The sequence below is a fragment of the Scyliorhinus torazame genome, chromosome 2 (genome assembly GCF_047496885.1).
Source record: "Scyliorhinus torazame isolate Kashiwa2021f chromosome 2, sScyTor2.1, whole genome shotgun sequence".
Lineage (NCBI taxonomy): Eukaryota > Metazoa > Chordata > Chondrichthyes > Carcharhiniformes > Scyliorhinidae > Scyliorhinus > Scyliorhinus torazame.
The window spans coordinates 358,257,213-358,282,590 of record NC_092708.1 but is presented as its reverse complement, the minus strand read 5'-3'; the positions used below and the strand labels follow the sequence as shown (position 1 = coordinate 358,282,590).

General features: G+C 49.4%; 1 protein-coding gene across 3 annotated transcripts in view; it reads left to right on the top strand.

Annotated features, from left to right (window-relative positions):
* kcnh5b (potassium voltage-gated channel, subfamily H (eag-related), member 5b) overlaps positions 1–25,378 on the top strand; it is a 550,001-nt gene that overhangs the window by 232,388 nt on the left and 292,235 nt on the right. For all 3 annotated transcript variants that reach the window (XM_072492080.1, XM_072492071.1, XM_072492088.1), the window contains exon 7: positions 12,865–13,294. In XM_072492080.1, the coding sequence (XP_072348181.1) occupies positions 12,865–13,294 (430 nt within the window). The remainder of the gene's footprint in view (positions 1–12,864; positions 13,295–25,378) is intronic.

The following is a 25,378-nucleotide window of genomic DNA, read 5'->3' as shown; positions in this document are numbered from 1 at the left end:
TTCGAGGTGTTCAGATTTTAGTAATTTACTAATTCTAGATTTTAGTAATTTACTGACAATGTGCATGGGATTCTCTCAGCCCGGGGCCGGGCCGGAAAATCCCTGCGACCGGCGGCAATTGCGCCACTGCGCACCGACGCCGGGACGTGGGAGAATCGACGCCGGCGTGGTCGACGCGTCACCGGTCGGGGGCTGCTCTACGTGGACCCCCCCAGATGGGCCGAGCGGCCATTGCAAAAACCTGAGTCCCGCCGGCGCCGTTCTAACCTGCTCTCAGCTGGCGGGACCCCGGCGTGGAAAGGTCCGAGGGTGGCCTGTGGCGGGGAGGTGGGATCGACCCGATGGGGGGGGGGCCTCTGTTGTGGCCTGGCCCGCGATCGGGGCCCACCGATCGGCGGGCCGGCCTCTCGGGCTTGGGGCCTCCTTTTTCCGCGCCGGCCCCTTTTGCCCAACGCCATTTGACAGCCACTGCGCATGTGCGCGTTGGCGCCGGTGCCACTGCGCATGTACGGACCCCGGGGCGCCCAGTTGACATCAGGATCAGCAACTGTTCCGCGCTGGCTACCTGTAGGGGCCAGAATTGCTGATCCTGAGGCCAAGTTGACGCCATCGAGAAACACAACGGCGTTTCCGACGGCGTCAACACTTAGCCTCAGGAAGAGAGAATCCTGCCCTAGGTGTTAGGCTGACTGGTTGAGATCCTTGGTTTAAATCCCTCACCTTTCTTAAATTGCGGTGGGACACATGCAGTTCCTCAATATAAATGAACAGCCCCTGAATCTAGAGGAATTTAGAGGAGTATAGTTGGACATCTGCCATGTTCTCACCTAAGTCCTTTAAAAATCTGGGATGGAAATTTTCTGGTCCTGGGGTTTGTCACTCTTTAGTGCTATTATTTTCTTCATTAATATTATTTTATATATGTTAATTTTGATGAGTGTAGTGTTTAATTCAATGTTAATTTCCTTAGGAAACTTTTCTTCTGTTGTACTGTAAACACTTGTGCAAAATAATTACTCAACATTTCCGATGTGCCGTAGAATCGGGTGTCAGGGGTAAAAATGGGATCAGCGGCCATTGCCCATGCTCCAGCCCCCTCCCACTCCCCGCTGGCGGAAGAATCGGGGTTCTCACCCACGTGCCAGTGGGAGGATGCAAATGGATGCAAATGGGTCTTAATGAAGCGTTTGCATCCACTTAGCGGGCTGGACACCATGGGCTGGATTCTCCATCCCGCCCCGCCACATTTCTGCCCCGACCCGCTGGCGGGATGCTCCGTTATGCCGGCCGGTCAGTGGGGTTTCCTATTGTGGGGCAGCCCCATGCCGTCAGGAAACCCCCGGGCGCCAGCAAAATGGAGAAACCCGCCGGCGGAAAATCCAGCCCCAGATTCTCTGGGCCCTCACGATTCTCCGGTCCTCTGGATCGGGAATCACATGGGCATGGATTACAACAGATATGGTCAAATGTGGCCCTGCTGTGATGCACTTCGCCTGTGGGCCAAGTGGGTAACCCCTTAAGGGGGTTGCCCTCAAAGTCCACCCGAGGGCCACCCTCTCTATCCCACAATGCCAGACCTGCCCACCCCTCCCCACCCCACCGCCAGTAGACCTCCCCCAAGGCCCCCTAAATAGGGGGACCCTGCAGAGACCCCCTACATTGGGGGCCCCCCACAGAATCCACCTACTTAGGGGGACTTCCCCCAGAGACACCCTAAATAGGGGGACACCCCGTAGAGACACCTTACATGAGGGGAGCCCCACAGAGACCCCCTACACAGGATCACTCTCCACAGAGATTTCCATCATGGGGGACTCCTACAGACCACCCAGAAATGAGACCCCTTTGAGGAAGTCCCCCAGAAAAGAGACTTGTCAGGAAGCCCCCCAGAAAAGAGATACCTGTCTGGAAGCTAGAGAGCCGTGCAGACAAAATGGCAGCAGGATAATGGGATTCCCTTGGGAATTGCTCGCAATCCTTGCCATGCATAAATTGGGAATTGCTTCCTGGGGCAAAATTCTCCGGTATCGGCACGATGTCCGCCAACCGGCGCCCAAAACGGCGCAAATCAGTCGGGCATCGCGCCGCCCCAAAGGTGCAGAATCCTCCGCATCTTGGGGGGCCGAGCCCCAACCTTAAGGGGCTAGGCCTGCGCTGGACTAATTTCCGCCCCGCCAGCTGGCGGAAAAGGCCTTTGGTGCCCCGCCAGCTGGCGCAGAAATTACATCTCCGGGCGGCGCATGCGCGGGAGCGTTAGCGACCACTCACAGCATCCCCACGCATGCGCTGTGGAGGGAGTCTCTTCCGCCTCCGCCATGGTGGAGACCGTGGCGAAGGCGGAAGGAAAAGAGTGCCCCCACGGCACAGGCCCGCCCGCGGATCGGTGGGCCCCGATCGCGGGCCAGGCCACCGTGGGGGCACCCCCCCGGGGCTAGATCACCCCGCGCGCGCCCCCCAGGACCCCGGAGCCCGCCTGCGCCGCCTTGTCCCGCCGGTAAGGTAGGTGGTTTAATTTACGCCGGCGGGACAGGCATTCTAGCAGCGGGACTTTGGCCCATCCGGGCCGGAGAATCGCGGGGGGGGGGGGGGGGGGGGGCCCGCCAACGGGCGCCGTGCAATTCCCGCCCCCGCCGAATATCCGGTGCCGGAGAATTCAGCAACCGGCGGGGGCGGGATTCACGCCAGCCCGTGGCGATTCTCCGACCCGGCGGGGGGTCGGAGAATCTCGCCCCTGATTTGTGTTCCCAGGGGGTGTGGAAATCAGTAGCAATTCACCTCTGGCGGGAGAAATAGGGCGGATTACTCCGGTTCACCAGCCGCATGTTCCTCGGCGCCATGCTTTCACCAGCAGCAGGATTCCCATCATCTGTCAATGGGATTTCCAATTGTGGCCACCCCATGCGCTACCGGCGGAAGGGAGAATCCCGTGGGTGGAGAATCCCGGTCATAGTCTCCCGAATAGAGAATTTCACACAATATCCCAGTCATCAGTTTTCAAGGGGACAACATTTCCCTTGACCACCCTCTTTTATTCCCTAATATAATTGTAAAATAATTTTTATGTTGATATTGATACCCCTTACAAATTTCTTTAAATAGACTCTTTTTGTTGCCATTATTGTTTGCTTTCACACCCTTTGCTGTTCTTTCCCATTCACTAGAATGGGCGGGATTCTCCGACCCCCCCCGCCGGGTCGGAGAATCGCTGGTGGGCGGCATGAAACCCCCCACGCCGCTCCGCGCTGGCTGCCGAATTCTCCGGCGCCGGTTTTTCATTGGGGGGTGGGAATCGCGCCGTGCTGGTCGGGGGCCTTTGGCAGCGCCCCCCCCCCCCCCTGCCGGCGATTCTCCGCCCCGCGATGGGCCGAGCGGCAGCCCGTTTTTGGTAAATCAAACCAGGTCCGTACCGGCGGGACCTGGCTCTGCGGGTGGCCTGCAGAATCCTCAGGGGGGCACGGGGGGATCTGGCCCCGGGGGGTGCCCCCACGGTGGCCTGGCCCGTGATCGGGGTCCAACGATCCATGGGTGGGTCTGTGCCGTGGGGGCACTCTTTCCCTCCGCGCCGGCTGCTATCAACCTCTGCCATGGCCGGTGTGGAGAAGAACCCCCTGCACAAGCGCTGGGATGACATCAGCACATGCTGGTGCTCCCGTGCGTGCTCCAACTCACGCCGGTGGGCGGAGGCCCTTCGGCGCCGGTTGGCGTGGCGCCAAGCCCAACTGCGCCGGCCTAGCCCCTGAAGCTGCTGAGGATTCTGCACCTTACGGGCGGCCCGACGCCGGAGTGGTTCATGCCACTCCTCGGTGCCGGTACGTCCCGCCCTGCCGGATAGTGGAGAATTCCGCCCCTAATTTTTTTTTTTGCTTTTCAAAGTCTTTTTTTTTTTAGTTTAATGTAGTCTCTGGCCTCTTTGATTATTCTGTTATTTGGCAAGTAGAGCTTGTGTCCCCAAGCTGTATCATATTAAATTAATTCATGGACATCTCCGATGCTCCCTTTAACTTCTCTTTGCTATGGGTGACCTGTGTGTTGCAGTTTGCTGTGTGATTGCGAATGTGCACAGCTAAAAAAATGTTGTAAGTTGGTTGCACGTCCCGTTTATTCCCTGCGTGGCATGTACATGAGTGCAACTTAGTGGGAAATTTGCCTCCCGCTGATCTTAATTTTACACGCCAACAGACCCTGATCAAATTGAGTTCCAATTTTCATTAAAGCATCCTCTCCCTGGGTGGGATTCTCTCAGCCTGGGGCCGGGCCAGAGAATCGCCAGGATCGGCATGAATTTCGCCACGCCGCCCCGACATTGGCATCGGCACGTTCGGCGCAGCGCCGGCCGGGGGCCATTCGGCCGCCCTCTTCCCCCCTCCGGTGATTCTCCGCCCAGGATGGGCCGAGCAGCCACCACAAAACCCAAGTCACGCCGGCGCCGTTCTAACCTGCTCTTAACCAGCCGGGCCTCGGCGTGGAAGGGTCTGGGGGAGGCCTCCGCTGTGGCCTGGCCCACAATCGGGGCCCACCGATCGGCGGGTCGGGCTGGGGGCCCCCTTTCCTCCGCGCCGGCTCCTGTAGCCCTATGCCATTTGGCGTCGGGGCCAGCGCAGAGAAGGGAGCCACTGCGCATGCATGCGTTGGCGCCAGTGCCACTGCGCATGCGCGGACCCCGCGGCGCCCAGTTGATGCCGGGATCAGCAGCTGGAGCGGCTTGTGCCGCTCCAGTGCCATGCTGGCCCCCTGTACGGGCCAGAATGTTTGATCCTGAGGCCATGTTGACGCCGTCGAGAAACTCAACGGCGTTTCCGACGGTGTCAACACTTAGCCTCAGGATCAGAGAATCCCGTCCCCTGTCTTTGTTCTGCCTCTCAGAGAGGGAGGAACGTCTCTAGCGATGTCAGTTATTGAGTGCGTCCCAAAGTGGCTCTATTATAAATAAGGTTGCAGGGCAAGGGACTTTGAACCAGCATTAGAGGTGATCTTAAGTAGCTTGACCCCAGGAAACAAGAGTAAAGGTTAGAAATGCAATTTATCAACTTGCAGCATGTGTTTGCACAATCTAACCATTTCTGTGCCCAAGACTTTGCGACACAGAGGGATGTTTAGCGTAATTGCTGTCAGTGAAATGGGATGAAACCCTACTTAAGGCTGACAGTAATGAAATAGACATTCTTTAGAATGAATAAAGAAATTCTGGTAACCTATTTTCTTCCAGAGCTAATGGACAGCCTCCCCGTTAGAAATTCCAGTATTTATCATGGCATACTACACCACCTTGAGTAAAAGTACTTGCAGGAGAAGAATGTGTCACTCCTAAAAAGATGCTGAAGCTTTTTTACAGTTTGAAAAATTCCATGGACCATGGTAGCACAAGAGGTTTTCCCTCTCCTGGCCGTTCAGTGCCTCCGACCTCCACTTACTATTGTCTCTGTCTCTCCAAGGACCCACCCTTCCTGCCTCCATATTCCTCTCATCAGTCCTCCCCATTGAAGCCTTGGCATCATGCTTCCAAATCTGACCCCGGGGCATATCTTCCACTTAAATCCAAAACCTTCTCACATCACCTTGCCTGCCATGATCTCGGCCTCCTCATGACAGGATTGGGAGGGGAAGGGTAGTGCTTGTCATAGCACTGCCCACGGATTTGAAAGTGACTATTGAAATTCTTCATCTAATTTTAATTTTATTTTGTCAAAATCTGAATAGCTAGCTGAGCCCTTACAACGAACAGACACAAACTCCAAAAGATCCACTGAGTTTTTTTTTGTGAAAAGGTGCTTTGTTTGGGGAAAAAAAAAAATCTAAATTTAGATTTTGGCTTCAGAGCAGGAAAACCTTTACTTTTGTTGTTCACATTCCCACTTTTAGTCTTTCAAGGCAAAAACTGCCATTTGTAGATGTTAAAGTTATTATTTTATGTGGCCAATTATATTAAATTTAGGTTGCTCCATATTCTCAAATTTTTTGCCCTGTAGCAACTAATTAAGCTAAGTACTTACCATATTTTTTGATCCCTGACATATAAAAACCTTCAGAGTGCAGGCTGTGTGGAGTTATTTTGTCAATGGCGATTTTGATAGATTTTGCATTAAAATTAATTAGCAGACATTAAGTTGATGTCTTTATGATACTACTTGTTTTTCCATGATTAAAAGTGGCTACAATCGAATGCTCCTTATTATGAAACTAAGGTTTACAAACCAGCTGTTAAGGATTTTGAAGCCCATGCATGCCATTAGACTAAATATAAGAGTACATCCAGGTATCCAGAGAAGGCAAACTGACTGTTAAAGTAAGGATTAAAAATTAAAATTTGACAAGTTCTTTTCAGGGCACCCCATGATTTGCACAATCCTCTGTGTATACACTATTGAAGTCCAGTGTTTTGAACTGAAGGTCATTCATGTTTATTGATGTAGTTTGTCACACGCTGACTGATGGTATCAAAAGGTAGGGCGCGATTCTCACAAAAGGGAACAAAGTCCCCTAGCAAGCGCGTTTAGCTGGTTTAGCATCTGGGCTAAATAGCAGGCTTTTAAAGCAGACCAAGGCAGGCCAGCAGCACGGTTCAATTCCCGTACCAGCCTCCCCGAACAGGCGCCGGAATGTGGCGACTAGGGGCTTTTCACAGTAACTTAATTGAAGCCTACTTGTGACAATAAGCAATTTTCATTTTCATTTCATTTCGTTTAGCCACGTGTTTCCCAGTGCTCGCAGTGTCAAGCAACACATGGCTATTCAATGAGACTCACATTGTATAAGAGGGCTGAACGGGGAACGCGAGGCCGAGGCTGCACATAACGCCACTTTGTACAGTGGGGAGCTCCGTTCGCCGGATCGCCCCAGTGTAACGAGAGATTTGAAAATGGCGTCCCACTCTCCAAGGCCCCCGAAGCGATCCCCGACCTCCTCCCCAGCCCGAACGTACTATGGGAGGGTCCCCAGCTCCCCCCGCCCCTCCCAACACCACATAGGGCACCCCCCCGCCCGATCGCTCGTGTGCAAAAAATGCCAGCTTAGCACCTTGGCAGTGCCAACCTGGTAGTGCCCATGCCAGCTCACAGTCACACCTGGGCACCTTGGCACTACCAAGGCTAGCTGTCTAGCTCTAATATGCAGATTTGACAAAAAGTGATCCAGCCCACAATGGGCGGAAATAACATCGCAATGTTTCGTGAGATTGCGTTGGATCTCGCGAGGCGCTGCGAGCCAGGTAGACCACGGGAGTGTGGTCTCCCGGGTTTTATCGGCCACGCTGCGCTGCGGTGAGCTGCTTTTCTGGTGCAGCGTGGCCATTGAATCATGCCCGTAGTCTTGAGTACTGTTTAGTATGCATCGAAAGTCAAATGTGATACATATTTACCAGTTCTTAAATTGTTCGCCTTTCAGCAACAGATCAGTCTACCTGCCACTAATTATTTGCAATAATAAAAAGTTATTTTAGCAGACAGGTGTCAAGCCTATGGTGCAATTTGTAGATTTTATTCATAATGAAATTGCTGGGCATGTGGGGGCTGGCAGATAAATATCTATAGGAATGCAAGTAACCCAAAATAAATTGGATAAGTATCCGTTCTCACCTTCACAGAAGATAGAGCAATTATTTCTGAAATTATTGTAATATGCTGTCTGGGCCACAACAAAATTTGGAAATGTTGAAATCATACAATTTTGACTTTGATTACATTAGTCTGTACTAAAATATTCAATTCATATTTTATATTCCGTCACGGCAAAAAGAAAATCAAGCGTACAAAACAATCGTCTTATAATTTGTATTCTTTAACAGAAGCATGATTCTCTTGGTTTAATATTATTTTCCATCATTAGGACATTGGCAACGGTTTCATCTACAATAATTCAGGAGAAGAAAAGGCAAAGCTTGTGATTTCAGTCAGTTTTGTGGAAGCAATGGGCGGAATATAAATTGTGCTGGGGTCCTGTTCACCGGCTGGAAAAATCAGTGAGAACCCTGGTGTAGCCATTTCAGGGAGACCCAATGGGCGGGCTTTTCTGGCCGTTCCCGCCAATGGGAATATCTGGTCCTGCCAACGGTGACCCCTTACCTTGGGTTCCCCTGTCGTGGAGGGTGTGAATAATGGGAAACCCCATTGGCAGTGGCAGGACCGGAGGATCCTGCTGCTGGCCAATGGCAGGTAACCTCACCTGCCCCAAAACATGGCCGCCGAGGGAGGGATGAAAAAAAATCCCACCCTACCCCAACCCCGTTCAGATATATACCCGATTAACGTAGGTTTCCCAGTTCCTGCAAGGGGAATTTTCCCCCAGAAATCCTGCTAGCGGGGTGGATGTCCTACCTCTGAGAGCTGATGGCCAATCAGAGACTGGCAGCTCTCCAGTACCGGCAGCGCCACTGGGAACAGTGGCCACTGTCGATACTGCAATGCGGTCAACATGAGGGAATATCGCTGGAATCCCAGGGGTAAAAGGGGTGGTGGTGAGGTCGGAGTTTGCCAGGGCCAGGTGGGTTTGGAGATCCTGCCACCTTCCTGCCCCTTGTTGGAGGCATTTTATTCCACCTAATGAGTGTAAATGGGAAGATGCAGCATAAAATGTCACAAAATAGTTCAGATTCTGTGGGAACCGCTGGTTAAGTTTTCGCCTTTTGAAGAAGCGGAGCTCAACGAATTTGACAAATCAACAGCCTCCCTATTCAAATAAAAATCACATCATCGCCTTTTTAAAAAAGCTGCTTTTCCACAATCCTGTGATTAATTCAACTTACTTAAGTAATTTAATAATACTCTTAAAATGTAAAATTCAATAATTTGATGAATCAAGGGTACATTTCTAATAAAGCTGGGATTATCAGACACTGTTATTGAAAAGCTCCTTTTCTTCATGGTTATTGAACACTTGAAGATTGCATCTTGCCCAGATGTTACTGAACACTAGTGGGCAAGTGATTCAAAGCTACATACTCAAATTTTGTTTCTTTTCTCTAAGCTTATCAATTTGTAATTTATTGTCAAGTCGGCATGAGTGTACAACAAGGGCATTACTTGCTTGCGGCGACAGCATTATTCTACATGGTTAGAAGAATGCATGAATATAAAGTAGTTTGACAGTAAAGTTACAATAATCTATTAAGCCATTTTTCTTTCTCTGGGCAAAGTGTGCTCCCTGCTCTGAACGTTGTCAGCTGCAATCAAGGTACAATGAAGTCCCTACTTCTGTGAATCTGCTTTGCTTACAGGAAATACTGCTGTATCCGCATGGTACGAGAAAAGATCTTCACAGATCTTGGGCTGGATTCTCCGATTTTGAGTCTATGTCCGGAGGAAGTTTACAATGAAAACTACTACCAGCCGCGCACGTAAAACCCTGGCATTCCTGACAGAAACGGCCGGAGAATTGGGGGGTCCGTGGCCATGCATGTGCACGGCGATGACCTGCAGCGGTCGCGCCGTACAACATGGTGCCGGCCGCATGCGGACCCGGCCTACCAGGTAGTGCCGCCCTGTAAACCCCCTCGCCACCCCGGACCCCCCCCCCCCCCCCCAGCAGTCTCCCCAGCGGATGCCGAAGCCCCCCCGACCAGTGGAACGGCATCATCCCCACCTCCCCCGACTGTGGCGGCGCTGGACCCAGCCCGCAGCCGACACACGAGGTCGACGAAAACTCACAGCACAAGAGTCCCACGCTGTCGGGACGTCGGCGAACCGGGGGCGGAACATCGGGTGTGGGCTTTCAGGTGACATCCTGAGTCCGTCCCAGTGGCGTGTGGCGTACTCACCAATGACGGAGTTTTGAAGGGGGCGAACCATTCGAAAACAGGCGCTACACTCCGGCATCCGTTCGGGTACACAGAGGGAGAATTCACAATGCCCAATTCACCTAACAAGCACGTCTTTCAGGACTTTGTGGGAGGAAACCGGAGCACCCGGAGGAAACCCACGCAGACACAGGGAGAACGTGCAGACTCCGCACAGACAGTGATCCAAGCCGGGAATCGAACCCAGGTCCCTGGCGCTGTGAAGCAACAGTGCTAACCACTGTGCTACCATTCCGCCCACACATGTAATGTGACAATCTTTACGCATGCAACCAAAGATGGAAGTGGGTACGCCTAAATGGAAATAGCATTGTTTGTGGAAGGAGCAATTTGAGAAGCAGTGCCTCCACATTCAGCAACAATCCCACTAATATCATCAAGATTCCAGTCATATTCATTGCCTGAGAGACGTTAATTAAAAAACAATAGGCGACTAGAGGAGTACAATTGAATGTAAGATTAACCCAAGTGTGAGCAGTGTGTTAGTAGATATGGATTCAGTTTTGATTGGTCATGCCCTAATGGTATTATTTTAGTTCCCAGTGCTGGTTACTTGGGTTTCTGAATTTGATCTCATATGATCAGAACTTCTGCATCCTCATAGCAGGACATCATTTTTGCAGTTTAGATTATGTGGAAAGATGGACTTGGTCAAATCATGACATTCTGGTATGAATCACCAAGTGCACCAATGTCACAATATGCAACACAAATCCAGTAATACAAACTACCCAGATCGACATGTCACTGTTCAGATGTTAATTCCAGGAATAACACAGGTACCTTTATGTTTTTACATTGGTTTTGTTTTTATTTGGCTGGTATAGTACTATCTACAAAGGGGGAAAAATTCTTGACGGCTATGATACTGGAGTAAAAGGTCTTGAAAGTGAATTAGATAAGTCTGGTGATATGTGGACCGCTGATTTGCTGTAAAAAAAACACCCGTCCTTTAAAGGTGCATTAACTTCCTGACCTACAGGTGGTGCTACTGACAGTATGCATTGATCATTAATGCCCGCAGGCAAAGCAGACAATAAAGGCAACCATGCAGGCACTACACACCCACATCCCGAGAGTGAATAAATCAATGCCAGTAGAGCTGAAAGTAAATATTCTTTGAACTATCTATCGGCTATTGGATCCATTCACTTTCAAAGCTTGAACGGCAGGTTCTATTCCCAGCTCATACTGTAAATACAAATTTTCCGATCACTTTTAACTTGATTTCCTTTAGTCAGTTGTGAGCAGAGGCTGAGATTACAAAGTGGCAGTATCTTTGATATCGATGTATTGGTAAAAGTATTCAGATTAATGCAGTAGTGGATCCACTACTTGATGTTGAGTATTTGTAAACTTAGTTTGACAATAGTTGAAACATACTAACATACAAACATATGAATTAGGAACTAAAACAGAATATACTGGACCATCGCAGCAGGTCTGACAGCATCTGCGGAGAAAAAGTATGAATTAGGGGCAGGGGTATTCGGCTCCTCGAGTCTGCACCACTATTTGATAAGATATGGGCCGATCTGATTGTGGCCTCAACTGTATTTTCCTATCTAACGCTCTTGTTAATCAAGAATCCATTAACTCAGCCTTCAAAAAGGCAGCATGGAGGCACAGTGGTTAGCATTGTTGCCTACGGCGCTGAGGACCCGGGATCGAATCCCGGCCCTGGGTCACTGTCCATGTCGAGTTTGCACATTCTCCCCGTGTCTGCGTGGGTTTCGCCCCCACAACCCAAAAGATGTGCAGAATAGGTGGATTGGCCATGCTAAATTGTCCCTTAATTGGAAAAAATAATTGGGTACTCAAATTTAAAAAAAACACTCAGCCTTCAAAATAGTCAATGACCGTGCCTCCACAGCTCTCCAGGGAAAAAGATTCCACAGACTAATGACCTTCTGAGACAAAACAAAATCTCATCTCCATTTTAAATGGGAGATGCCTAATTTGTAAACTGTGTCCCCTGGTTCTCGACTCCCCCACATGGGGAAACAGCCTCTCAGAATCCACCCTGTCAAGACCCCTCAGTGTTTTCTCTGTTTCAATAAGATCACATCTCATTCTTCTAAATTCCAGTGGATATCTGCTCAACCTGTCCAAACTTTCCTCATAAGATAATCCCTTCACCCCAGGAATCACTCAAGTGGACCTTCGCTGAACTGCTTCTCATGCAATTATATCCACCACAACTCTACACAATACTCCAGATGTGGTCTCACCAGCACCCCATACAACTGTAACAAAACTTCCCTACTTTTATACTCCATTCCTTGCGATAAACACCAACATTCCATTTGCCTTCCTAATCACTTGCTGTACCTGCACAACAACTTTGTATGATTCATGTACCAAGACACCCAGGTCCCTCTGTACAGTTGAGTTCTGTAATCTCTCTCCATTGAAGTAATGGATTGTTTTTCTATCCTTGCTGCCAAAGTGGACATTTTCCCACATTATTTGCCATTTGCTAATGCTTTTCCCCACTCACTTAGCCTACATATATCCCCTTCCAGTCTCTACTCCTCTAAATAACTTACTTTCCTACCTGTCTTTGCATTATCCCATTTAGCAACCATACATTTGGTCCCTTCATCCAAGTCATTGATATAGATTGTAAATAGTTGAGGCCCCAGCACTGCTCCATATGGCACTCCGTTATTCACAGCTTACCAACCCGAAAATTACCCTTTTATCCTTAATCAGTGCTTCTTCTTAGCTAATCAATTCTCTAACCATGCCAATACCTTACCCCTTATACTATGGGCTCTTATTTTGTGTCATAACCTTTGATGCGGCGCCTTATCAAATGCTGTTTGGAAATCTAAATACACCACATCTACAGGTTTTCTGTGGTACTATATAGAATCTTCGAATCACCGGCACAGAAGGAAGCCATTCTACTCATCATGTCTGTGCTGCCTCTTAAATCCTATAAAACTCACTCCTGGAATCTGTTCCCATAACCCTTGATTTCTTTCTACAATGGTCTTGAAAAGTAAACACGGCTCTCTTTTTTATTTTGCACCCTTTACAAAAATAACATGATTCAAATCTGTTGATTTCAGGGTATCAGCAGCCTGTTCAGTTCCCTGAAGGTTGTGCGTCTTCTCAGACTTGGCCGCGTCGCCAGGAAGCTGGACCATTACCTTGAATATGGTGCCGCCGTGCTGGTACTCCTGGTATGCGTTTTTGGCTTAGTGGCTCATTGGCTTGCCTGCATATGGTACAGTATCGGAGACTACGAGGTCATCGATGAAATCACCAACAGAATAAAAACAGACAGCTGGCTCTACCAGTTGGGACAAAGTATTGGTACGCCCTACCATTTTAATGCCAGTGGTACCGGACAGTGGGAAGGGGGACCCACAAAGGATTCGCTGTACATATCTTCCCTTTACTTCACCATGACCAGCCTTACCACAATAGGATTCGGCAACATTGCTCCTACCACAGATGGGGAGAAGATATTTTCTGTAGCTATGATGATGGTTGGCTGTAAGTACATGCATTTTTTAAATTACCAATTCAAAATGGTTACCATATTTTAAAGATTGTAGTATCCATTATGACATAAGGTGTTAGAACTAGCGAACCACTACAGTGCAGAAGGAGCCATTTGGACCATTGAGTCTGCATCAACCATCTGAAAGAGCACCCTATTTAGGCCCACTCCCCGCCCTAGCCCTGTAACCCCACCAAACCTTCTGGAAACTAAGAGGAAATTTAACATAATCCACCTAACCTGCACATCTTTGGACTGTGGGAGGAAGCCAGAGCACCCGGAGGAAACCTACGCAGACACGGGGAGAACGTGCAAACTCTACACAGTCATCCAAGGCCGGAATTGAACCCGGGTGCCTGACGCTGTGAGGCAGCAGTCCCACCATTTGACACAGATGGAAGGAGCATATTTAGGTTTAACATTGAGTTTTACTGAGTTGGTAAAAACTTTGTCTAATGCAAACACTAGGTTAAAGAAATCTGAGTTGGCGATTTCATGACAATGTTTTTTTTGGGGGGGCTTACTCTAATTGCATTTTAAAACAAATCTAACTTTAACTCTGATGTCTCTGACTTTTCTTATCATCAGCACATTATCCTTCCAGGAGCTGTTGAATCAGTAGTCATTACTCACCACCCGTTACGTCTTGCGTCCAAAAGTGGACAAAATCGTCCAACTGCTGAGTGAGTGATGAGGGTATCTTTGCAAATGCAGCACAACCCATCTCCAGCATTAATTAGGTCACGGTGGGAAATGCTGTGAAATAATGGCCTGGAGTGGGTACCCGATCCTGCCCTCTTGGTTCCACTTGCTGTGTTTCAGCTTGTGTTACCATAGTCTCTGCTCGTTGTCATCCAGAAATGTAGAGCATACATCAGCATTGTAGATTGTAAATTTTCCCTTAAAATATGCTGAATTGACCAGCCACGTAGCTGCTGCCTTCGCTGTTATGGTATGTCTTTTGTGAAAATTGAGAGACTGATAACACAATTTTCCAGATGAAGCACCACCAATTCAGTACTAATCACAAAAATATATAATTTGATGTGTCATTATTTTTGATTTCTTTCATGGTTTTGATATAAAAACAGAAGAGATAGGGATGTGAAATGCCATTTAATGAATCCCACTCAAGCTATCATTAAGGTGCTGATTCTGCACCTTAGTTGGCTATCAACATCTTCCTACTATCTGTATCGCATATCTATATCCTGCATATGATATATTTGATTTGATTTGATTTATTATTGTCACATGTGTTAGTCTACAGTGAAAAGTATTGATTCTTGGCATGCTGTACAAATAATGCATACCGTACATAGGGAAGGAAGGAGAGACTGCAGAATATAATGTTACAGTTATAGCAAGGTGTGGAGAAACATATAAATGTATAACTTTTTATTTTAATGTAATTTCCATTGCTAATGTTGACCTGGTAACACTTTGGTACTGATCGAGTCACTAACTCTTGTGGGTTTTGATACAAGTTTCAATCAATTAGAATACCCTTTCAAGTTGTCTAGATTTTGACTGGTAGAGTAATGTGTCCTTATTTGGGATGGGCAAAGATACAGGCATATCAGAGTTCCACATCTGGAAAAAAAAAACATTGGCCAGGCCTCTCCATTTGGAAGCCTATGGGGGAGATTCTCCGATATAGAGGCCAAGTGTGAACGCCGTCGCATTTCACGATGGTGCAAACAGGGCCCGGACACGACCTATTCTGGCCCCCACGGGGGCCAGCATGGCGCTGGAGTGGTTCACGCCACTCCAGCATCCTGGCGCCGCGCCAACCCGCGCATGCGCAGTTGGGGCAGCCCAATCCTGGGCCGCGCCATCCTGCGCATGCGTGGGGAACGTCTTACGCACGCCGGCCCTTCACCACCATGGATCTGGTGATCTGGGGCCGCGCACGGAAGGTGGTAGGCCCGGGGGGGGGGGGGGAGAGGCCGGCCCACCGATTGGTGGGCCCCGATCGCGGGCCAGATCCCATCGGAGGCCACCCCAGTGAAGGAGCCCCCATCCCAACCCCCCCACAGGCCGCCCGCCCAGCGTTCCCGCAGAGTTACCGCTGGCAGCGACCAAGGGTTGACGGCACCGGCGAGAACCTTTCGTGTCGTAGCGGCCGCTCGGCCCATCTGGCCGGAGAATCGCCCCTCACTGATTCTCCGAGCGGCCTGGTGCGAATCGCGCGCCGCTGGTTTCCGGGGGGTGGGAGAATCGCGTGCGGGGGTCGGGGCGGCGTGGCGCGATTCGCGTGGTGAATTGGAACTGATTTGTGCTCCCAGCGGGAATGCAAACCAGGAAGCAATTCAGTATAAATTTGCATGACGAGGGAATCCCAAGGGATCTCGTATTGGGATACTCCCAACCCCATTGTAAAGCAGCCCCCCAATGCACCCCTCGCCCCCACATCAGGAATCAGCCCCCCAAGCCCCAGATTTTCTGGGCCCCCCCCTTCCTCCAAGTACGAGGGTGACCCGCCCAGCCCGTCTGCCCCCCCCCCAGAAACCCGTAAATATGGGGACCCGCCTAGAGACCCCTCCGAATTGGGGGACCTCTCAGAGACCCCCTGAATCGGGGATCTCTTGAGAGACCCCCTGAATAAATGGGCCCCCACAAAGACCACCTGATTGGGGATCCCCCCAGACACCCCCTAGCTAAAGGGATCCCTCCGACACTCCCTTGCTAAAGGGACCCTGCCAAAGACCGCCTAGCTAAATGGACTCCTCCTGAGACCCGATAACTAAAGGAACCCCCCAACCCCTCACCGACCCCCCCAAAAAATCGACCCTTGTCTGGAATCCGGAGAGCAGTCCAGAGAGGGGCAGTGAAAACAATCACTGTTGTAACACTCACCTGGGCATATACCTGCTGGCTCAGACAGAGGAAGTATCAAGTGTCCATTCCTGTGTTTAAACCCCTCAGCTCCTTTAACGACAGGCGATATTTATTAATTTCTCTTCGTGGGCTGTGATTGACAGCTTCTACAAACACAGGTGTCAGCCTTGCTTCATTCATCTTCCTTCATAGATGAATAATCCTAAATGCTTAAACCACAATGTTTAGAAACATCAACCGCTTCAAAGAGAGTTAAGTGCTGTCAATTTCCAGCTCAGCACTTCAAAATCACTCAGGTGTGAAGAGGGTGATTTAAATGCACTTGAGATCAGCGAACCCTGATCCCGCCACCAGCAGAGGGGGCCGGAGCATAGCGGTCAGTTCGGCTCCTGACGCGAACCTTGATTTCAGCCAGACGCCCGATCACGGCTCGCATTGCCAGTGCCGAGGGCCGGTGAATCCATGCCATCTTTTTTTTTGAGCAGTCAAGTTGAAACTATTTTTAAATTATTTATTTGGGGATGTGAGCAGTGTTGGCAAGACCAATGTTTATCATCCACCCGCAATTGCCTATGCAAAGGTGATGGTAATCCATCTGCAGGCTATGGGGTGTAGGTACACCCACAGTGCTGTTAGGTAGATTTTGACCCTGGTGATATAGCTCTATGTCAGGAAGGTCTGTCAATTGAATGGAACTTACTGGTAGAGGTGTTCCATTGTGCCAGCTACCCCTGACTTTGTAGCTGGAAGGTTTGGAGGGGTGGATTTTCTGGTCATTCTCACGAGCGGGATCTTCTGGACCTGCCAACGGCGAACCCCTGCTGCGGGTTTCCCAGCAGTGGGGATTTGGTTCAATGAGTTTGGAAGTTGTGGTTGAAGAAGCCTCAGTAGGTTATGCACACTGCTGCCACTATGCGCTGATGGTGGGAAGAATGAATGTTTAACGTAATGGATGTAATGTCAATCAAGTAGATTGACTAGGATGATGCCAAGTTTCTCAAATGCTGTCAGAGCTGCTCTCATCTGGGAAAGTGGAGAATATTCTAACACATTTGGAACTTGTAAGGAAATTTGGAGGAAAATGGACTAGTTAGTGACAGGCAGCCTGATTTTGTATAGGGAAGGTCATGTCTCACCAACTTAATTAAGTTTTTTGAAGAGGTGACAAAGAGAATTGATGAGGGAAGGGCGGTGGATGTAATTTATATGGACTTTAGTAAGGTATTTAATAAGGTCCCACATGGCAGACTGGTACAAAAACTAAAATCATATGGGATTCGAGGTGGGCTGGCGAGATGGATACAGAACTGGCTTGGTTATAGAAGACAGAGATTAGCGGTGGAAAGGTGTTTTTCTGAATGGAGATCTGTAGCTAGTGATGTTCCCCACGGGCCAGTGCTGGGACCTCTGATGTTTGTAGTTTGTAGTTTATATAAATGATCTTGAGAAAAATGTGGATGGTCTGATTAGTAAGTTTGCGGATGACACAAAGGGGGTGGTTTAGCACAGGGCTAAAGAGCTGGCTTTTAAAGCAGACCAAGGCAGGCTAGTAGTACGGTTCAATTCCCGTACCAGCCTCCCCGAACAGGCGCCGGAATGTGGCGACCAGGGGCTTTTCACAGTAACTTCATTTGAAGCCTACTTGTGACAATAAGCGATTTTCATTTCATTTCATTTCAAGATTGGCGGAGTTGCTGGTAGTGCCGAAGATTGTCAGAGGATCCAACAGGATATAGATAGATTGGAGATGTGGGCACAGAAATGGCAAATGGAGTTTAATCCGGACAGATGGGTTTTGGAGGATCAAATCTAGGTATGAATTATACTGTAAATGGCAGAACTCTTAGGAACACTAACATACAGAGGGGTCTGGGCATGCAGGTCCACAGTTCCCTCAAAGTGGCAACACAAGTGGCCAAGGTGATTAAGAAGACATATGGCATGCTTGCATCATCAGCCGGGGCATTGATTACAAGAGTTGGGAAATCATGGTAGCTATATAAAACCTTGGTTAGACCGCATTTGCAGTTCTGGTCACCACATTATCAGAAGGATGTGGAAGCTTTGGAGAGAGTGCAAAGAATGTTCACCAGGATGTTTCCTGGTCTCGAGGGTGTTGGCTCTGAGGAGGGGTTGAATAAACTAGGAATCTTTTCACTGGAAAGACTGAGGCTGAGGGGAAACCTGATAACGGTCTACAAAAGTTTGAGAGGCATAGACAGGGTGGACAGTCAGAGGCGTTTTCCAAGGGTGGAAGTGTCTATTACAAGGGGGCACAAGTTCAAGGTGAGATAGGGAAAGTTTAAGGGAAATGTGCGGGGTACGTTTTTCACGCAGAGAGTGGTGGGTGCCTGGAATGTGCTACCAGAGGATGTGGTTGAAGCAGGCACATTAGCAACATTTAAGAGGCAGCTGGATGGGTACATGAATAGGGAGGAAATAGAGGGATACGGATCATAATTACATAGATACATAGAAGTTAGGAGCAGGAGGAGGCCTTTTGGCCCTTCGAGCCTGCTCTGCCATTCATCACAATCATGGCTGATCATCCAACTCAATAGCCTAATCCTGCTTTCTCCCCATAGCCTTTGATCCCATTCTCCCCAAGTGCTGTATCCAGCCACCTTTTGAATATATTCAAAGTTTTAGCATCAACTACTTCCTGTGGTAATGAATTCCACAGGCTTTGTGTGAAGAAATGTCTCCTTATCTCTGTCCGAAATGGTTTACCCTGAATCCTCAGGCTGTGACCCCTGGGGCAAAATTCTCCCCCAACGGCGCGATGTCCGCCGACTGGCGCCCAAAACGGCGCCAATCAGACGGGCATCGCGCCGCCCCAAAGGTGCGGAATGCTCCGCATCTTTGGGGGCCGAGCCCCAACATTGAGGGGCTAGGCCGATGCCGGAGGGATTTCCGCCCCGCCAGCTGGCGGAAATGGCGTTTGTTGCCCCGCCAGCTGGCGGAAATGGCGTTTGTTGCCCCGCCAGCTGGCGCGGAAATGCGGCGCATGCGCGGGAGCGTCAGCGGCCGACGACAGTTTCCCGCGCATGCGCAGTGGGGAGAGTCACTTCCTCCTCCGCCATGGTGGAGACCGTGGCGGAGGCGGAAGGGAAAGAGTGCCCCCACGGCACAGGCCCGCCCGCGGATCGGTGGGCCCCGATCGCGGGCCAGGCCACCGTGGGGGCACCCCCCGGGGTCAGATCGCCTCGCGCCCCCCCAGGACCCCGGAGCCCGCCCACGCCGCCTGGTCCCGCCGGTAAATACCAGGTTTAATTTACACCGGCAGGACAGGCAATTTCTGGGCGGGACTTCGGCCCATCTGGGCCGGAGAATTGAGCGGGGGGTCCCGCCAACCGGCGCGGCCCGATTCCCGCCCCCGCCCAATCTCCGGTACCGGAGAGTTCGGCGGGGGGGGGGGATTCACGGCGGCCAACGGCCATTCTCCGACCCGGCGGGGGGTCGGAGAATGACGCCCCTGGTTCTGGACACACCCAGAATCGGGTACGGACAGAAGCTTATTTTTTAGTTAGGGCATCATGAACGGCACAGTCTTGGAGGGCCGAAGGGCCTGTTCCTGTGCTGTACTTTTCTTTGTTCTTTGTTCTCTTTGTTCTTTGTAGATGGTGTAGGAGGCATTGGAGAGTCAGGAGATGAGTCATTTGTCATCTAATATACAGAATCTGATCTACTTTTGTAGCCACAGTATTAAGTTAAGTTTCTGGTCAGTCACCACCAGGATGTGGATGGTGGGGGATTCAGCGGTGTTAATGCTGTTGAATGTCAAAGGAGGTAATTAGATTTGATCTAATTGGAAACTGTCATGGCTTGACACTTGTGTGACCCAGATGTTATGTGTCACTTATCAGTCCAGCATTGGAACTGTTCTGGAACAGCTTAGCTAAAGGTCTAACTCTGCTCAAGTCTTCAGCTCTAGTTCCAGGATATGGGTTGAGAAGCTGTTATAAATGCTGAACCAGGTTCTGGGAATACCTCCCCCATTCTCGTTTCTGGTCATTTTTGTCACTGCAGGTTAAGTCCACACACACTCCCATTCTTTCTGGCTCCATTGCAATTTTGACAGAGCTGGCCCATTTTGTTAGTAGCCCTGGTTCTCAGCACATCAGAGGAGTTCTGAACCACGGTGGAACCCCAGTCCTGAGTTGGGAACACAACAAAAACAGCCATTCAACATTCCTTTTGAAATACACTGCCCCACTTCTCTTAAACCTGTCAATCAATTGCAGCCATTCATCGTATCACTGACAAAAAAAAGGTTTAATACACTTCGCACCCCTTAATCCTGTGTTAATAAACACACAGGCATTGAAAAAAGCATTCAAAGAAAGATCAGCATATAACAACATTATAAAGATATTAACCAAACAATGCTAGCACTTCCCTGCTAGCTGTGTCAGAATCGATTAGCCATTTCTAGAGCTCAGACAAACAGTCATAATGCTTCTTCAGTATTCTCTTAAAACTGTCAATCAAATTGTGAATGCACACCCCCTCCTACTGACCTTTTAAGATTCAGCCAAACACTCATAATAGTCCCAGCTATCAAAACTAGTATTAAAACACATATTACAATACAGCATCTAATATTGATATTGTGGTAAAAATATTTAACACTTACCTTCAATGGTCACAAATTCTCAATTTTGGCAGCTTTTAAAAATCTGAGCTTCGAAAACCTACATCAACACATGAAATTAGTGCAGGAAGGAAATTTAAATTTCCCACGGTGCCCACAATTCCATGCCAACATGATAAGAGTCTCAAGGCCTTCCCAAAATATGAAAAGGCCACACAATAATTTAGGATTGGGAGGGCACTGAAAATTGGAAATTACAATAAAAAATTCCCACATTTTTTTTAACTTTCCCAACCCCGGGCGAAATTCTCCCCCAACGGCGGGATGCCCGCCGACTGGCGCCAAAGCCGGCGCCAATCAGACGGGCATCGCGCCGGCCCAAAGGTGCGGAAGGCTCCGCATCTTTGGCGGCCTAGCCCCAACATTGAGGGGCTAGGCCGACGCCGGAGGGATTTCCGCCCCGCCAGCTGGCGGAAATGGCGTTTGTTGCCCCGCCAGCTGGCGCGGAAATGCGGCGCATGCGCGGGAGCGTCAGCGGCCGCTGTCAGTTTCCCAGCGCATGCGCGGGAGCGTCAGCGGCCGCTGTCAGTTTCCCGCGCATGCGCAGTGGGGAGAGTCTCTTCCGCCTCCGCCATGGTGGAGGCCGTGGCGGAGGCGGAAGGGAAAGAGTGCCCCGCGGCACAGGCCCGCCCGCGGATCGGTGGGCCTCGATCGCGGGCCAGGCCACCGTGGGGGCACCCCCCAGGGTCAGATCGCCCCGCGCCCCCCCCCAGGACCCCGGAGCCCGCCCACGCCGCCTGGTCCCGCCGGTAAATACCAGGTTTGATTTACGTCGGCGGGACAGGCAATTCCTGGGCGGGACTTCGGCCCATCCGGGCCGGAGAATCCAGCGGGGGGTCCCGCCAACCGGCGCGGCCGGATTCCCGCCCCCGCCCAATCTCCGGGAGCGGAGACTTCGGCGGGGGTGGGGGCGGGATTCACGGCGGCCAACGGCCATTCTCCGACCCGGCGGGGGGTCGGAGAATGACGCCCCCCCCGTTCCTGTCTCTGTTGGGAACAAAATTTGGCGCATTGTCTTGTTTGAAATGCAGCATCAATTCACCACTTGAACAACACGACAAGGAAGTCTCAGCCTACATTAGGCAATCAATTTTCTGAATTGGGACTTGGAGCCCAAAGTTTTCTGACAGAGAGGTGAGAGTGTTAGCACTGGACAAAAATAACACAACAGCTCCTCCCAACACCCTTCTCCTATCTCCTGAATAGAGGACATTTAAGGCACTTTTGAATTTGCAGTGTTAAAGTAGTGTGGGCTCGATAAAATAATGATCTGCTTTTATGTCTCTATGGCTTATGCTCCAGCTTGTTTGTTATGATTCAATGATCATGGTTTCTAGATCACCTCTGTGAGTACCATGGGTGGGATTAAGTGACCATGGTAAATTCTTGTGAAGAAGGTAAAATGTTTTGGAAATAACTTTAGTAAAGAAATGGTTTGCCTTTGGCCGAATTGTTCACAGAGGAACAGCTAATACAGCAATCTGTCAGACAAACATTATACGTTTTAAAACAATTGAACTCTTCCATTACAACAATTACTACACTTCAAAAGTTAATTGGCTGTAAAGCACATTGGCCTGTTGTCAGGTTGTGGAAGCTGCTATATAAATACAAGTCATTCTCTTCAAGCCAAGTCTTTTATATACTTTTCAGAGTGCTTGTGGAGGAGGGGAAAGATAGATAAATAAATAAAGGACAAGACTTCAGTAGAGCCATTCGTTTTGATGGGCTGAAAGATTCTGATAGGCAGAAGGACCTGTGATGCCACATCACCTACAGTCTTATCGCAATTTAGATTGCGGTGTATTTTAGAACAGTTATAGACCTTGACCCAAACAGCAACAACTTAGAGTTACACAGCAACTTTGACACAATATCATGTTCCAATAAGGTACTCCATTGGTGCATTATGAAGCAAAATTTGACCAAAGTCACATGAGGAGACATCAGGACAGATGACCAAAAGCTTGGTCAAATTTAAAAAAAAAATCTTTTTATTGGCATTTCGCATATTTATAAACAGTTGTATATATACACATCACATTTTTCTCGCCCGCGCTAATTTCCTTTATTATACAGATGTTTAGTTTGTCCTTCGGTTAACTGACCCTACGTGCCTTTCATTGCCCTCTGGATCGGTCTATGGTTCCTCCCCCCCCCCCCCCCCCCCCCCCCCCCCCCCCCCATCCACCCCCCGGCTTCGGCTGTGCTTTTCTTTTCTTTTCCAGACAGAGTGGAATCATCTCTCGTGGTTTCCCTGCCTTCCTTCCCCCTCCCCTCCCCCCGCCCCCCAGGTTGCGCAGTCTTTTGGTAACTCATCTATCTTGGTGTTTAAAAAAAAATAAAAAAAAATTCTTATTAGGTTACTCCTCATTGTTGGCCTCGAACAGGTTTTGGAACAGACCGACAAACTGCCCCCAAGTATCCAGGAAGCCTTCCTCTGACCCTCGGGTGGCGTACGTAATCTTGTCCAGGTGGAGAAATTCCGAGAGGTCAGCGAGCCAGTCTGCAGCTGTGGGCGGTGCTGCCAATCGCCAGCCGAGCAGGATTCTCCGGCGTGCGATTAGGGAAGCGAAAGCAAGGGCGTTGGCCCCTTCCCCATGTGTAGCTCTGGCTGCTCCGATACCCCGAAGATTGCCACTGTTGGGCATGGCTTCACCCTCACCCCCACAACCTTGGACATTGCCTCGGAGAAGGCTGTCCAGAACCCAGCAAGCTTGGGTCAAGCCCAAAACATGTGGGTGTGGTTGGCCGGGCCCCTCTGGCACCGCTCACATTTGTCCTCCACCTCTGGGAAGAACCTGTTCATTCTGGCTCTGGTCAGGTGCGCTCTGTGCACCACTTTGAGCTGTATTAGGCTTAGCCTTGCGCAGGAGGAGGTGAAGTTCACCCTGCTCAGTGCTTCGCTCCAGAGTACCCATCCTACCTCTGTCCTCAGTTCGTCCTCCCATTTTTGTCTGATCTTGTCCAGTGGAGTCCGGGCTCTGTCCAGTAGCTGTCCGTATATTTTCCCATATAGTCCCCCCTTCCCGTTGCTTGTGCCTATCAGGTCCTCTAATAGTGTGGTTTCTGGGGCCCCAGGGTACCCCACTGTCTCTTTGCGAAGGAAGTGTTTTATTTGGAGGTGTCTCATTTCCTGTCATTTTGCTAGTTTCCACTTACTCGTCAGTTCGTCTAGTGTCGCCAGTCTGTGCCCTACGTAGAAGTCCCCGACTGTCAATGTGGCAGAGGGATGGGAACCGATGCAGGAAGTTGGAAGGTAGTAAAATAGGGACAGAAACAAAAGGCAGTAAGGGGAAAGTGTAAGGCAGAGAAGCCACAGTCAAAAATCAAAAAGGGAGCCAGTACAAGGTACAGTGACTGAGGGGAGCTCAGTGAATAGGACCAGGAATACTAAAAGGAATAAAACGGGAAGTGAAAACATTAATGGTAAGCGACGCGGCAGGTTGTTACATGAAGATATGCGTTCAACGACAAGGAAAATTAGGAGAAAGGTTAAGAGGAAATATAACTTAGAAGAGGTTACTGATCGAGGTGTTAAGATTCAGAACAGAGGTAAAAAAGCCAACATAAGTGTACTTTACCTGAATGCTCATAGTATTCGGAATAAGGTAAATTAGTTGATGGCGCAAATCATCGTGAATGACTATGATTTAGTGGCCATTACTGAAACATGGTTAAAGGATGGTCACGACTGGGAGTTAAATATCCGAGGGTATCAAACTATTCGGAAGGACAGAGTGGATGGTAAGGGAGGTGGTGTAGCTCTGTTATTTAAGGATGACATCCGGGCAACAGTAAGGGATGACATCGGTGCTATGGAGGATCAGGTTGAATCCATTTGGGTGGAAATCAGGAATAGTAAGGCGAAAAAGCCACTGATCGGAATAGTCTATAGGCCACCAAATAGTAACATTATGGTGGGGCAGGCAATAAACAAAGAAATAACTGATGCATGTAGAAATGGTACAGCAGTTATCATGGGGGATTTTAATCTACATGTCGATTGGTTTAACCAGGTCGGTCAAGGCAGCCTTGAGGAGGAGTTTATAGAATGTATCCGCGATAGTTTCCAAGAACAGTATGTAATGGAACCTACAAGGGAACAAGCGGTCCTAGATCTGGTCCTGTGTAATGAGACAGGATTGATTCAGGATCTCATAGTTAGGATCCTCTCGGAAGGAGCGATCACAATATGGTGGAATTTAAAATACAGATGGAGGGTGAGAAGGTAAAATCAAGCACTAGTGTTTTGTGCTTAAACAAAGGAGATTACAATGGGATGAGAGAAGAACTAGCTAAGGTAGACTGGGAGCAAAGACTTTATGGTGAAACAGTTGAGGACCAGTGGAGAACCTTCCAAGTGATTTTTCACAGTGCTCAGCAAAGGTTTATACCAACAAAAAGGAAGGACGGTAAAAAGAGGGAAAATCGACCGTGGATATCTAAGGAAATAAGGGAGAGTATCAAATTGAAGGAAAAAACATACAAAGTAGCAAAGATCAGTGGGAGACTAGAGGACTGGGAAATCTTTAGGGGGCAACAGAAAGCTACTAAAAAAGCTATAAAGAAGAGTAAGATA